This window comes from Lathamus discolor, chromosome 1 (assembly GCF_037157495.1).
Source record: "Lathamus discolor isolate bLatDis1 chromosome 1, bLatDis1.hap1, whole genome shotgun sequence".
In the NCBI taxonomy this organism is placed as follows: Eukaryota; Metazoa; Chordata; class Aves; order Psittaciformes; family Psittacidae; genus Lathamus; species Lathamus discolor.
Window position 1 is genome coordinate 80880497 of NC_088884.1, and position 16226 is coordinate 80896722.

Sequence of the window (16226 nt, forward strand, 5' to 3'; positions counted from 1 at the left end):
TGAACAAGGTTTTGACAGCGTTACAGTTTCCCTGAGGTGCTATCCACAGTACTTGAATCCAACTATTGTGCACTCTGTTCTTTTGACCACTTACCCGTTTCAGAATTACTGTATGAAGTACTGTATATAGTCAGTGACCAAGGCATTTTAGTAGTTTCCCACAAATGTTTCTTACCTAAGCAGTGTTTAACAGGGTTACTGGGAGAAATGGGGTTTTCATTTATTTTTCACTTGCGTTGGTTAGAAGTGAACACTGATACATCTCGGAAAATACATATATAGGTAGGCAGAGATGGTCAGGTTTCATGCATTGTGGGTGAGCTCAAGGCTCCTTAGGGACCATGCTAAATCTAACAGTAGTACCTTGTTTATATAGTTTTGACCATCGTGGGTTGGATACTTGTCATTGCCAGATTTTCTGCCATCAGGTGATGGACTGCCTGTTGCAGAGTATCTTGGTTTTCTTTGTACTCCATCTTTGTATCTTCACTTACTCTTCATTACACCTGCTGCTGGTCTGTAACTCATTCTTGACAAACTTTCCTCTTTGGGCAAAATGTATCTACTTAAGATGGAAAGTCACAGGTTGAAAAGGTAAACGTTGTAGGTCAGACCAATGCAGTTGTGCTAATAAAGGAGCTACTTCCTGAACAGAGACAAGGAAAGGAAGGTTTTGGGGTGTGACTTAGAGAAGTAATAGATGGTCACTCCAGGACTGTGAATTCCCTCTTAATTAAGACTCCTCTCTGCCCACAAAGAAAATTCAGTGCTAGCTGGCAATGTCTTGTCTCTTCTTGGATCTTAATATTTTGGACTTTCTTAGTTTCTTTTAAGCTGAGCCTTCTTACAGTGACCATTTGCATTATTAAACGATGAAAATATGGTCTCATCCACTGGAAGCTTTTTTTTACTGTTTTATTCTACTTCTTTGTGAACTGATTTGAAAGTTGTCCAAAGGAGGAAAAGATACCACTTGCTTAGGACCTTTGCTATTGAAATATGTTGTCCTCCAACACTAGGTGCAATTTTGGTGGTAGTGGTCAACATTCAGGACATGCAGAAAGCTGAAGTTCATTGATAATTAGGGGAATAAACAGGGCAGAGTCACTGGCCTGGGAGGGGTAGGTTTTTGATGTTTTGGCACAACTGAAGAGTCAGGTGCTGTTGGAATCAGCAGCAGCTGCAAAGTTGTGGGTGTTACGAGATAGAAACCATTGACTGCAGCACTGATTATCTAAACAGCTCTTTTGTATGCTGGCAGCAATGGAATTTCTCTTCCTCCATTTTCTGGCTGACTTATTATCAAGTATGACAGCTTGTCATGTATGATCATCGTCACATTAGTCCTGTGAGAATGGGTGCTCTACTGAATAACCCTATCCCTTCAATATACAGGGTGAAGCACAGCTTGAAATAAGACTTTGTACTTGCATATACTTGTTGCACTTGACTGTAAAGCAGTGGTTCAGTCTTTCAAAGAGGCAGCTTAAAGGGTCTGACAAGGCATTAGTGTGTGTCTGTTCATTAACCAGTTTGCTCCTCTCTGGAATTTATTGTTCAGAGTGGCTAAGAGAGACTGTCTGAGAACGGATTTAAGAAGCTAAATAAAGTTATTCTGAGCACAGTGATGAGGACCGTGTGGTTAAATAAAATGGAATTAACCTGACTACCTGTTGTTCCTTTAGACTGTTCACATAAATCACGCAACCCTAGACTGGTTTGGATTGGAAGAGACCTTAAAGACCACCTAGTTCCAAACCCCTGCTATGGGCAGGGACACCTTCCACTAGACCAGGTTGCTCAAAGCCCCATCCAACCTGGTCTTGAACATTGCCAGGGATGGGGCAGCTACAGCTTCTCTGGGCAACCTGTTCCAGGCCCTCTGTCAGTTTAAAGCCATTCCCCCTTGTCCTGTCACTATATGCCATTGTAAAAAGTGTCTCTCTAGATTTCTCATAGGCTCCTTTAGGTAGTGGAAGGCTGCTATAGGGTCTCCCTTGAACATTTCATGCCAATCTATCTTGGTTTAGAAAGACTTTGCCTCACAGGTATCTACTGGATGCTGAGTTTTTAAGCATTAGCACATATTCAGTGTATTTTTTACTTACTTTTCAAATGTAGTAGACCTTGCAAACTTATTGTCTAGCATTTTTTTAAATTCAGAAAATGCACAGTGTACTCTACTACACATCTGTGTGTGTTAACTGGTATCATTGCTTGTAGAGGTTTTCACACTCTGATATGAAAACTGGTAACATTGTGTGCCCATTATGAAGGAAAGGAGAAGGTGACACAACAGACTCAAGCAGATTTAAATAGAAATGATCCAAAGAAAATACAGCTGTTCATGAGAGCATGGAATTATGATTTAGTGTCTTCAAAACAGGAAAATACAAGAAAGACATGCTAACAAGCTACACTGGGTGTTGCAGGACCCACCTGAAGATTTGGGTGTGAAATGTTAAGTGATGAGGAACAAATTAGGTCAGATAATACCAGCATTACAGTCATAAATCCTTTCTCTTTTATTTTCTTCAACTGAGTGAAGAACATCTTTAGAGTGGAGCAATGTCTAGATGCCTAGCTAGTGCTTTAGGCTGTTGGTGTAGGTGCAGAAAGTTGGAGAGTCATCTGTATTTGGGTGCACGAAAACTGTGGACATGGGCAACATTATCAGAAAGTCGGCCAGGATGTGGTATTTAAATCATGGACATAAGAGATCGCGAAGTCCCAAAAGAGAATCTAAGAAATATACAGCAGGAAGAGAGCTTAGTGTGTTTGGTGTAACTCAGTTGCTGATACTGTTGAAAGCAGCAGAGTGCAGAGCTAATGAGGACTGATAACTGACCCAAAATTCAGGGAAGGAAATGGCTGGAAGGTGGGATGTTTAGTAAAGGGAAGCTTTGCAGTGTATTTTATTTGTTTGTTTATTTAGCCGGGCTCCAAGGATAGTTTATGTACTGAGCATGATGTTCTGTGGTATATCATACCCCTTTGGCTAGTTTGGGTCAGGTGTCCTATCTCTGCTCCCTCCCGGTTTCTGTGCATCTGGTCACTTGCAGAGCATGGGACACTGAAAATTCCTTGATTGGAGTAGGCATTACTTAGCAACAACTGAAACATTGGTGTGTTATCAGCATTGTCCTCAGATTAAAGCCAAAACACAGCTCTGTACCAGCTATTAGGAGGAAAATTAACTCTATCCCAGCCAAAACTAGGACAGTATCAGGAGTTAAATCATTACCAAATTCACTTTTATATTTGTGTGGATGTAACATAGATCCATTTTATTTCTAAGTAGGACATTTTAAGGAACTGGAAGAAAGGAAGAAGAAAATTTCAGTTGGTAGGCTTTTGATTCAGTGATGTTTAGTAAAAATAAGACAGTAGTTAATGGAACAGTTTTTATAGTGTGCTTTAAGAATAGGATTTGAAGACATGCTTGAAAGCTGATGGAAGAAATAAAGATGAGCAAACCCAAGGAAAAAGCAGCTAAATAGCAAAAGTTTTGAGCTGGAACTCTTTCCCAGATATCCAGTCATACCACTAGTATCCATCCCATAAGACAGCTACATGAGGAGTTATCTTGCCATACGGGCTCATATTGGAAAGGTTGACATTCACCAGGCACTTTCTTAAAGTTTCAAATGTTTTAAATACCTTGGCTTGTTTGGAAATAGTTTTGTGTCTGTTTCGAGAGTCTACGTAATCCTGAATGATACAGCTGAATCAACTTCTTTTATCAAATATCTGGAGTCAGCACATGGAATGTGTACTCATCATCCCAAACCATGGCATGTGTACTTCTGGGGATATGCAGACATTTCAAATTCCTAAATTATGTGATTAGGAGATGAGAATTGACAACTGACTGGCAATTAGGGGGTCCCTCGCCTCTATTGTTACGTGGGAACCTGGTCTTCAATTGTTTCATTATGGCCTATAGACTCCTCATGAGTAGCAAAACGATGAACAGGTAATAGATTTCAGGACTCTTCATGGATGTCATTGCATAGTTGCTCTGAGTATTTTTGTAGATTTTGCAGGCATCAATATCAATTTTGTATTTTGCTACTGAAATGGCTTTGTTTTGGTGTAGCTTGATAATGAGTGTATTAGTTTTAACGACTGCCTGTTTTTGTGCCTTGATCTCATTTTGCTCTTAAATTTACGAGAAGTTTGGTTAAGGCTGTTATGTATTCTGTTTGTGGCCTTATTCTTCTATTTGTAATATATATTTAAAGTACCTATTCTCTCTTGAATAAGCCTGGAAATTTATGTGTTTCTGCGTTCATACAGTACAACTTTAGCAGTAAGTGCCCTAAAGGGATCATACTTTTTATGTTGCTGTCTGAAGTAGAACTTTCACCTTGAATTCCTTTGTAGTTAATATTTCAATACCATGTTCTATTATCTACCTTATTTGAAATACTACATTTGAATAATTTCTCTGGCTTCTTCTAGGGACTCAACAACAGCCTATTGCACAACAGGCTTTGGAGAAAGAGGCTTTGGAGAAGATTAAGATAGAAATCGAGGAGGAGCTAAAACATCTTGATGAAGAAATCTTAGAAGGTGCTCTTCTGCTTTTTCCCTTTCAATCAATAACCTCTATGCACTATATTGGTGGTTGATTTGTAACAGGTACTCTAGCAAAAGATATTTTTGAATGCATTTAATCTCTACTCTCCTCACCCTGTAAGGTTTCTACATAGTCACGTGAAGTAAAATAGTTAAACCTTACCATTTGGAGTGGTGGAGTCTAGCCAAAGCAAACAATTGAATGACATTTAATAGGCTACTATAAATAATGAAATGTAAGCAGCCCTTAAGCTGCTCCAGTTGATGACAGAAGTGAAATCATTCTTCAACAGCTAAAGGGAGCGTGGGCTTAAACCATCAGATTTCTTGGTTCCACCAGGTTGACTTTTTACTCTACTTGTAGATGTGGCTTTTCTAGGTCTCCCAGCAAAGGATGATTTGGGAACAGTCTTTGCTTTGCATGTGTGCTGCAAATTGGTAATACAAAGTAGAAAGGCTCTAGATCTGTTTACGTTCATTCATACAGACCTCTCTTAGAAGTTTTAAACTGAGAAGGAAAAGGTTATATGAACAAAATGTTATTTAAAAAAACTATCTTCTAGCACTGCTGCAGATACATATGTCCATGTGTGGGCAAATTTTACCATGGAAAATAGACTCTTTTGGTGCTCCATCAGGGTTAGCATCAGCTTAAAATTGAGAGCAGCTGCATGTTCAGTTAACTTCCTGGTTAGGATGCAGTTGGGAAGTAAGAGCTGGAGGGGAAATGTAGTTCCAAGTCATCTATGGCTCGTAAGTACCACTTCCAGTGTATATTTGAACCATACTTGTTTTACTACAGTTTGTTGATAACATCTTTTGACTAGAGTTAGGATTTCTTCATCCCTTATGTAAACTGTATTAACTGGTGGGATGAGAAATCTGACACTGTTGATGTTCTTACATGAATCTGTTTTATTTTGTTTTGTATACTTTTGTCTCTCAGCATTTACCACTACAGGATTTGACTGCCACACTTCCCCAGTGTTCAGTCCTGCCAACCCAGAGAGCTCAATAGAAGACTGCCTGGCTCATTTGGGAGAGAAAGTGTCCCAGGAACTTAAAGAACATCTGCACAAAGCACTACAGAGCATGCTTAGCAAGTGAGTTTCCATTTGCTTTTCTCAAAGGGAAGGTGTTTCCTTTTGAATTGTGACTGCTGCTGAAATGCTAAAGATGGGACTACATTTTGTGTTGCATTTCTTTCTCTTTCAGTATTCCTCTACCTGGCTGGGTGGTTTCGTTTTGTTTTGTTTTGCACTGTACTGTGCAAATACTTCTTTGTGGTGTTTGCTCTTTGCAGTAATTTAAATTCCTAAGTTTTTCCAAGCTTTTATCATTGAACTTCTGAGATTAGTTCAAGCAGTTTGAGATGCTGGTGGAACTAGCAGCTGGCAGCCACCAATTGCCATTGACAATTTCATGAATTCTGGGCTGTAGCCAGATTAATTTCTTTTACCTTAAAGTTAAGAATGGAGCTGAAGGTTTGTTTGTAGTCTGGCTGAAGATGAGCGGGAGAGTTTCCCTGGAAGGACAGTAGTTAGATGCTTTATGACCACCATTCATGTACACATCTGATGCAAATGTGGGCCCTTGGACTAACCTTGGTGCCTTAAGAGCTCTCGTGCCAGTTTAAGCTTATATAGCACATTGTACCTGGCATGCTACTATGTTGATTGATGTCTTTTGCAAATTAGTAAAATTGTTGTGGTTGCTTGGTTTCCTATTGTAAATCACCAGCCTGATTTTAAATGGATCAACATGATCTACTTCTGGCTGTTCTGAGTGACCTCCAAAATGTATTTGTAGAGATTTGGAAGGCGCAACTTTAGGGACAGTTACATAAATGCAGTTGTGAAGGCAGCACTAGCAAATAGCTACTCAGTCTACGTTTTGTGGATCGGTTTAAATAATATGACTCAAAAGAAGATGAGAATCTCTAGTACTACTCTTTCAGAGTTTGCATAGCTGTTCATGAACTGTTTGAACAACAAAATCCTGGAAGCCTAGATACCAGTACCTAATGTAAGCTTTCTGATGCAGGGGGCATACGCCTTGCATATCTGCATCAGAGAGTCATTTCATGCCCTCATGAAGGTAATAAATACCCTTTTTGGAAGGCTTCTGGAAGGTTACAAATTTGGAAGTCATTCCGTCTGAACATCAGGAAACATGTTTTTACTATGAGGGTGACTGAGCACTGGTGCAGGTTGTTCAGGGAGCTTGTGGAGTGTCCATCCTTGGAGATACTCAAAAGCCATTTGGACATGGTTTTGGACAACCTGGTGTAGGAGACCCTGCTTGAGCAGAGAGGTGGGATATTCTTGAGCAGTGCTCTTCAGCTTCAACCATTCTGTCATTCCTTAATTAGTGATCTATTCCTTAACTACCTCCCTAGTCGACAACTAATGGGGGACTTTTTGTGACCAATATAATTTAAAACTGACTGTTTAATGTCAGCACTTTGAGCAACCTGATGTAGTGAAAGATGTCCCTCCCTGCCCGTGATCTTTAAAGGTCTCTTCTAACCCAAGCCATTCTATGATTCTATGGCTCTGACCTGGATTTCACACAAAGGTGCCATGTAATATCTGACCACACAGATTAAGATGTTTGTCTCTTTTTCCAAGAGTCATCCGAGTGCACTCTGTCAACTCGCCATTTAACTTTCAGAAACTAACATATATACTGTCTGCTTCTTTATTTAGTTTTTATAGAATCAAGTTCGGTGTTGTGTAAACTAACAATTATTTACCCATAGAAAACAGTATGTGGGGTACAAGTTTCTCATTAAGTGGCAAAATGTATGCTAGTGTGTTCCTCCAGAAATGCAGGAGCTTACCTGCCTTTACCAGCCAGGCATTTATCCCATATGGCCTTAAAAACTTGCACTTAGTATTTTTTGAAGAGCTGACGTTTTCGTAAATACGTTGCTCCACACTAAAAAAGCAGACCAGCAACAAGTTGGAAAATAAGAAGTGAGCCTTGCACATCATCCTTTTTGTGTGTCTAAAATGATAATTGAGAAAACAGCATTTTAAGTTTAAATGTCTTAAAGTTTGTAGATAATTGGCTGACTGACATTAAGGGGTCCTATCTGGTGTACTCTGGCTTCATTCTTTTTGGAAAGTTCCTGAGATGAGGCCTTTGAAATTTAAATGGTTCTAGCTTGTTAGCAGCCCAACTGTTCTGTTCTTCTTATGTTTTCTATGGGAAAATATTTGCATTCTAAGTATTTTTCCTATTTATATACGTGTATGCATACATAAAAAGTCTGAAATGCCTGTGAAAATGTGTTGACACGCATGCCTTTTTATAAGGCAAACTAAAGCTACTGTTTAATCTCTTGATAATATCCTTCCTGCAGCTGTTGCTCTTTTCATCCCACTGATTCATTTGGATTTGCATTTTAAAGAAACTAATGTACCAAGGAAGTTAAGAGAATGCACTTAAAGTGAAAAACCCAAATTACGTTCTCCCCAGCGTACTTTAACTCTGTTCTTTTCCCCATGTTTACTACAGTAGTGCTATTTGATGCAATACTTATTTTGCTTATATTTTCCTGTCCTCATATATGCATATAACAAGTATGTTATGGTACAGTAGGCTGTTGGAGCATGACAGGTTCTTGGAGTTCAATAGGAAGTCTTCTGTCCAATAACACTTGCTATTTCCCCTTAAACTGAAGTCTGAACTTGCTTTTTGTCATGATCTGGCTTAGAACAACTGCTTTTGAAGCTGCTTGGCGGAAAGTCTTTATTGTTACTGAGTCTAAGATAACTATATGATCTTAGAGGAGAGAGTATGGAAGAGAGAAATGTCATCATCCTGATTCAGAGAACTAGAGATGTGATAAATCTAAAATGGAGGTATCTACTGAAATAAAAATACTGAATTCCTGAAATTTTGTGACCAAAAGTGCTGTTTCTTGCAAATAAGGGTTTCAACTCTTCAAGTTGTAGAGTATCAAATTATTAAGAAATTTACTTAAGTAATTATAAAAAATTATATATACCTGGGAGAAGGTGATGCCTTCCATACTGATGATGTAGTGTTTTATGTCCTGAAACACAAGACTTGTTAGCTCTTGAAAATTAGTTGCTGTGATACATGTAAAAATACTTTGTTCTCTGAAAACTCAGAGTTTTATTTTATTCTTGTTCTTTTGTTTCCTTTTATAACTTTCAGTGTTGGTTTAACTTCTGCAGGCCAGTGACATATCAAGAATATCGACAGCGCACAGAAGAGACAGCTGCCCATGCCACTGGATGGAATAAGGTACCAAATAAGTGACTTCCACTTCGATATGTCTTGCATCTGTTTGATGTCCATAGTGTTTTACTAGATACAGATGGTCAGTCTGTGCAATCTGTGCCAGTGCTCTGTCACCCTCACGGTAAAAAGGTGTTTCCTGATATTCAGATGGAATGATTTCCAAACTATAGAGCAGGGGAGACTGAGACTGGATGTAAGGAAGAAGTTCTTCACTATGAGGGCGGTGAGGCCCTGGCACAGGTTGTCCAGAGAAGTTGTGGCTGCCTCATCCCTGGCAGTGTTCAAGGCCAGGCTGGAAGGGGCTTTGAGCAAAACCTGGTCTAGTGGAAGGTGTCCCTGCCCATAGCAGGGGTTTGGAACTAGATGGTCTTTAAGGTCTCTTCCTACCCAAACCATTCTATGGTGGTAGATTACATAATATGCATTTTTTTAGGTATTTTAGCCAGAAGTTATCTAATGAAACCGTTAGGTCAGCCTTCTTTTATTATACTCAAATAAATAGTTAAGAGTTGTTGCTTGACATAATTTCTTAAAAATAATCACTTTTAAATTCCCAAGAGAGATTTTTATCTTTAGCAGTTTTGTAGTGAAATCCAAAACAGATGTTTTCATTAAATTTCCCTACTGTTTCTTTGCTCCCATCTCAGGCTCAAAATATATGTTAAAAAAAAAAAGTGCTAAACATGGTGAAAATAAAAAGTGACAGTATCTTCAGAATATTTAAATGGTTCAGAAAACATAAGGATGGTGTGCCTACCTTCTTCAGGAACAGTTATTTCAAATGATATGAAGCTTCTTTTTAAAACAAAATGCAGATCTGTAGCTGAAGTATCCTATAATAGTTTTAATGTAGGATGAGTAGAGAATCACTGTTTCCAGATTCATCTTCCAGTAATCATTCAAATTCATCATCTTAATCGTTCTCTGGTGAGTTCAGTGGGCATCAGAAACATAATGAGAAAATGAAATAGCTGTTTGCAAATTTAATCACAAATTGAGTGTTACAGTGTGGACTTAAACTAGAATAAGAAATCTTTTCCCCCCATCTTGATATTTTTTCCCAGAAATAGTTTTCCTTACATAGATGTTCCTGCTTACTTCAGAAAATGATCATCTAACCAGGGGTGTGGGCACTTTTAAATCAGTTTATTAAACACTGCTTGACAAGTTACTGCCCATGGCTCCAGCAATTAAAATTGGTGCGTGAGTCCTTTCAGTTTATTATCTTATGATTCATAACATTTTAGTTTGAAGCAACCATGAAATCTGATTATCAAGAAGGTGGCTTAAGCTAGCACATTGTACTTTTCATTTGGTGAAAACTAAAAACAAGCATGAAATCCGTCATTGTGGCTCAGCTGGCAAGGGAAGAGGTCAGTTGCCTACCGTGTCTCCGTATGCTATTGGTACACACCTTTTGAAGATCACAGAATCATTAGGGTTGGAAGGGACCCCTAGAGATCATCTAGTCCAACACCCCTGCAAAGGCAGGGTCCTGATTAAATGGATCAGCCATTTTCAGGGGCTTATGATTCAGCCTTCATTGCTGCTACCCATTTGTGCAGGTCCTGTGGCTAATGGATTTTGGTCCCCATCAGCCATTGTAATTGAGAATATCATCCAGAAGTCTTTTTCATCGTCTTTGCTTACCCTTAACATTTGTTGCTATAAAACTTAGAGTCCACAAACAAACCAGAAAGGAAATTTTGTAGAATAATACAAAATCTGTTTGTTTTGGGTTCTGTGGTAGCTTGATGCTTCAGGCATTCCAAGCAGTTCCTTTAATAATACTTGTTTTGAGGAGATGGAATAAATTTGCATTGGTTTCATTTCCTTTTAAATTCCTTTATCATCTTAATCAGAATTGTATTTTATAACAGAAGAAATCTAGGTATCTTTCCTGCAGCCTTGACCTGGGTTAATTTTCACCCTAAAGAAGAAGCTGTTAGAAAAACAGTGTTAAAAAGCAGCTATAAATAGACATAGTATTAGGTCTAATTAGCAGGCACACAGCAGCGATATGAGGCTGTGCTGGCCTCAAGTTTGTGAAAATCTGAAAGATGTAAGTATAAATTGACTCTACTGGGAGAACTGAAGCTTATTCCCTTTTATGATTAAATTATAAAAACATACAACTAGCTGAGCTACCCAAACCAAATAATAACTCACTTCCTGTTACATGTTCAGAGCTGTATGTATCCTATAGTTTCTTGCATGGAGCAGAAATCGAAGATGCACAGTGGCAGTGGCAGATGTCAAAGGGTTAAAACCAGGGAAATCCCTTCTCACAGATGGAATTCTGTGTGATCAAAGCTTACAGCTGATCCAGACTAGAAGAAATAAACTAACTGAAGGTAGTAGATGAAATCTGTTTTCAGTTATATGTAAGCTGTTTCTGTTGTGCTCAGTAGCGGCATCTTGCACAGCAAGATGCTCTTTTTGCTTTCAGTAGCCTATGGACTAGTCTACGAAATTTCACTTTAAATTTCTGAGCCTCTGCTGTTGTAGGTATGTATTTTTATACGTATGTATTTATAGAAGCCCCATCTATTTAATATACAGAATGTGGTGCACTCAGCCACACTGATCACTTAAAGGCCCAGTTTCTCTGTGGCACACGGCAGACTCAGGGTAGTCTTTGCAAATCTTCCATGATGTTACATGTGCGAGAAGGATGGCATACAGGTAAGCACATACTTCTGGGAGGTACCGGATTACCTACCTGGCTAGCTGGTTGGAGGTCGAATGTGGACAAAAGCTTAATCTGTCTGGTTTACAGTGGGGAAAGTGTCATTTTTAGATATGCCAGTTTTCAAAGAACGTTATCATCATGCAAGCATGAGCAGAAAGAAGACACTTCTAAATATAGCTGTTATTTTTTTCCATTTAAAATTGTGGATTCCAGAGCGCAGTACTATGTTTGAACTGCTGATGGGATTTCGTTAACTGACTGGCACATGGGCTGTAAAGGAATGTTTTCAGTCACTAAACCAGGAATGTCGATCTAGGTGAGGAAATATTGCAGAGTAAACTAATACATACAACAGCAACATTAACGTCCCACAGAAGCAAAGTTTACCACAGACATTAGAAGTGCTGGTTCTTATTAAAAAAAAAAAATTAAAAATAGATTATTTCATGTATTTCTCAAAAATTGTGATGTGAAAATGATAGTCATGATGTTGGATTCTGTAAAGAAAAGGAGTCTTCACCTTGTATTTGAAATAAGGCTCTCATTAAAACCAGCCTAAACCAAAACCACCCCAAACTGAAGGCAAGTTATATTTGTGTAATCAAATAAATGTATTAAAAATTGAAATACTCCACCATTGAGTTTTTATGCTTTTAGCTTAAAACTGAATATTGCATACATACCCCAAGATACCTAATCCCACTATTGTGCACCAGATGAAAGGATAGCAAATACTGATATTGGGAGTCAACTGAACTGGTAAGTAGGTTAGCAGTCATCTTAATGTGCCATGTTTACTGAATAATGGAGCCAAAGAATAATCCAACAAAAATGTAAGACATAGTTATGTAATAAAGAATTAGATGAATTTTATGTTGAGACAGTCAAAAGGTGCACAGAATTGGCAATGACTTTGGACAGAGCTTCTTCAAAGACTCTGAACTTTCTTTGTAATGATATTTTTTTGGCACACGTTTAAATTTGTAATATTGCACTATGGAATTGCAACAGCATAACTGACAGAAATCTTTCATTGACACAATCAGAAATCTTCTGATAGTAAAGTTTGTTACTTTTAAATGCTTCCTCTGAAGTTTTCTCCTGCCAACTATTTTCTGTCATGCTGTGCTTGATACTGTGTATGTTTTTCTTCAGTCGAAATATATATAACCCCAGCATTCCTTCCTAGGCATACTGGTGGAGGGAATTGCAGTTGCTTTTCATTGTTAAGGCTTTATTTTTACTTTGGTCTAGTTCAATTTCATCACTGTCACACAGCTACTCTTATGTACAGAAAGCTGTTGTTAACCTCTATGGAAGTATTGTGAAGGTAATTTCTTTGATGAGTTTACAGACAAAATCATGCAAGCATGTTCCCGTTCTTACTGATCTCAAAGTCAGAAGTGTCGATAATTTCAGTGAGAACAGAAAACTGGGTGGTATTTGTTGGTCTCTATGGGACTGGATATTAGAGTTTGATTTGGGTCCCTTGCTCCTGAGGCCTGCAGAGGCTTGCTAAATTTGTGAGGAGTGGATGGATTAGATATTGAAGTTTACAAAGGAAGATGGCAACAATCATGTTCTGTATGCCAACATGTGAGCTCCCTTCATTTCCTAAGCAGCCTTTTTTTTGCCTTTGCTTCTTTTGCTTTCAGCTTACAGTAAATGTCAAATATTTTGAGATCTCATTGTTCATGCTGTTGTGGTTAACGTGGGAGTGCCCAAACCTCTGAAAGATGGCTAGTCTTGACAGCATGCTTTTTTTTATCTTGATCCAAAAAGACTGAAGTTTCTTCTGACGCTTACTTGACCTTGACCTGCTCCATATGTTTGTGCATTGTAAGTTTGTACTCCTTCTGCCTCTGAGTTGAGATTAGTTACAAGAAACTCAAAAACCCCAAGGCTTGTAAAATTCAAGCACCATCTCATTCCTAGTTTAGTGACTGCAATGTTAACTGTTCATCCCCGAAGAACAGTACAGAATCATAGAATGGTTGGGTTGGAAGGGATCTTAAAGATTATCTAGTTCCAACCCCCTTGCTGTGGCAGGGATACAGTCAGATGGAACATTTTAAATTTATCAGATTACAGGGATTTTTAAGGCCCCATCTCAGTGTGACTCCATCATGGATTTAGTACAGATCTCAAACCTAGCCTACTTTGTCTTCCTTGAGCTTTGCATCCTACACTGTGACTTCTAGGAATTTACAGAAAAGAAAATCAGGCTGAAAGAAGAGGAGGCATTCAGTCTGTGCAGTAGTGTTAGCCTGCATCTACCTTGTGCAGCTGGGAAACAACATTCTTATTTGCACAGTGAATAGACGTGTAATGCATTTGTCACAAGCTAGGTGCAGTAAAACAAATACTGTTTTCTGGTATCATAATAGTGCTTTTTCAGATGCTAATGACTTCAGTTCATACCAGTTTCCCAACCTTGGCAAAGTGCTGCCTATAAACTTTGTCCAGCAGGCCACTTGTGTGCTTTAGGAGAATAAATTTAGAGTTTATAAGTTCAAGTGCATGTTGTTTAGGCAAACAAAAACATAATTTCAGAAGGAAGTGTCTAGAACTCTGTAGCAAGAAAGAGATGGGTTCACAGAGCCTCGAATCTTCCAGAGCAGTTCACATTTGGGGTAAGGCCAAGCATTCAGTTAAAGACAAAAGGTTTGGAGGGAGGAATGGGAGTAGGAAATGAAGGGGGGAATTCTGTACTTGTTAAATTTGGCATAGTAGGGAGAGTTTAACATGGGAAGGGGTTTCTGTTTGTTGTTTTAAACATGTCTGTAATGTTATGCTGCTGGGAGCTGTTTGTTTCTGTCCTGTCTGAAAGCCAAGTATGAACTTTAAAGAGACTTCACTAGCGCAGTGTATCTATTCAAGAATGTATATGAATTTGCTGTCTAAGTACAATGCAGATGCATATCCCTTCAAACTATTTGTAATGTTGCATCTTTCCATTTTTGTATGAACTTCGGTAGCAAGTTCTGGACCTGTTCTGCTTCTCTACCTGAATCTTGTGTTGGAAAAAAGTGGGACTTAAGAAAGTACTGCAGTCCTGTTCTGTGAAACTCTCAATTTAGGCTGTGCTGTTTAGCTTATCAGATGACGTGCCTCTTTCTTACCGAGTTGTATTGTGGTTTTTCCTTGTGTCTTCACAGAAATGAATCGTATAGTCCCTAATATCTTTGAACTTACAGATTCAGACCTTTTCTGTGGACCACATGAATTCTTCTGGCTTAACAGTAGTTATTGATAAAGCTTTCTGTATTTATTCACAATTCTTGTTCTTTTGAAGGTCTTGGTACCCCTGGTTCTGCTACAACAATTTCTGATGGAGTTAACCAGACGGGGCCAGGAGCCACTGAGTGCACTTGTGAACTTTGGGGTGACATATCTAGAAGACTATTCAGCAGATTATATCATCCAACAAGGAGGATGGGTAAGAAGATGATGTTTAATTTTCATACTTTGTTCAAAGCTCATTTCTAAGCATGATACTGGTCTTAACAGGAGTGAGAGCAAGGAAAGGTTGGTAGAAGTAAGCAGATGAGAGAAGGAATGCCCCAGAAAAAAGAAAAAAAGGCAGGAGGTGAGGACCATGGAATTTGACAGGGATCTTCACCTCTCTGCCACAAGGCAGAGCTGATTTTTACCTATTTATTTCTGAGGTTGACATTAAAGACCTATGGGATCGAACTCAGTGACTTCCCCCAGGCAGTCTGTTCCAGCTCTTTGCAAGTCTGGCTTGTTGGATTGCTCTTGAAACTGAAGAGGTCCTCAGATGTTGAGTAACAACTAGTTTCTCTACACTGTGTGTTAAGATGCTAATTTGTTGCTATATGGTGAGCTTTTGTTCATATGTTCTTTCCTGTTGATATACATACAGAATTGCATGTAGAAGCAAACAACTGTAACAAGAGATACTATGCCAGAGAGGTCTATCTTTCTAATAGTATATTCATGCTCTAGTGACTGCTGGAAATGATGCTTTTTTTTTTTTCCTCTTAAATTTCAGAGGGTTTTTCTGCAGATAATTAATTGGGGAGCACTCCATACAGAAATATATGTAGGTATTAATTTACTTCTATAATAAGTGATAAAATAACTAATGCGTCTTGTGGTTTTATCACTATATAGGAACATGGATAGAATGAGCAACCAAAATTCTTGTGCTGCGTTTCCTTGTGGAAATCTTCAATTCATAGTAACCAATGTTCCTGAGTCATGACATGCTGAGAAGGTTTCATTTAAAAATACCTCACGGAGGCAGCTCACAGCCGATGAGCTGGGTCTCGAAGGCTGAGTTTTAGATGACTGGGTTTGGGGAGGATGCCAGATTTGAATGGAATTAATCTGGGATTAGTGAAATAGCTCCAGCAAGTTGATTTACTCTAAAAAAGAAAAGCTGCTCAGGAAAACCCAGTGATTAAAAAGTGCTTGTAGGAAAAATTGTCATTCAGACAGCTTCTCGTGGTTCAGGACTTTGCCTGAAGGGGTTTTTAAGAGCAGCTTGTTCCGGTATTTCTGCACATCTGCACCTTCCCATATCCCTTCCTGGCAATGGTGGATAATAGTTTTCAAGGCCTTTGGGAGGGATTGTTTGTCTTTAATGGACAGAAACACCAACAGCATGCAGACAAGTGACCTTAGGTTGTTTGATAAATGCACTCTCTTTTCA

At 38.7% G+C, this 16226-nt stretch overlaps 1 protein-coding gene across 2 annotated transcripts in view; it reads left to right on the plus strand.

Annotated features, from left to right (window-relative positions):
* The window catches only part of BCL2L13 (BCL2 like 13), a 44411-nt gene that overhangs the window by 11799 nt on the left and 16386 nt on the right, over positions 1-16226 (plus strand). For both annotated transcript variants that reach the window (XM_065682769.1, XM_065682778.1), the window contains exons 3-6: positions 4465-4575; positions 5528-5684; positions 8790-8859; positions 14844-14987. In XM_065682769.1, coding sequence (XP_065538841.1) covers positions 4465-4575; positions 5528-5684; positions 8790-8859; positions 14844-14987 — 482 coding nt within the window. The remainder of the gene's footprint in view (positions 1-4464; positions 4576-5527; positions 5685-8789; positions 8860-14843; positions 14988-16226) is intronic.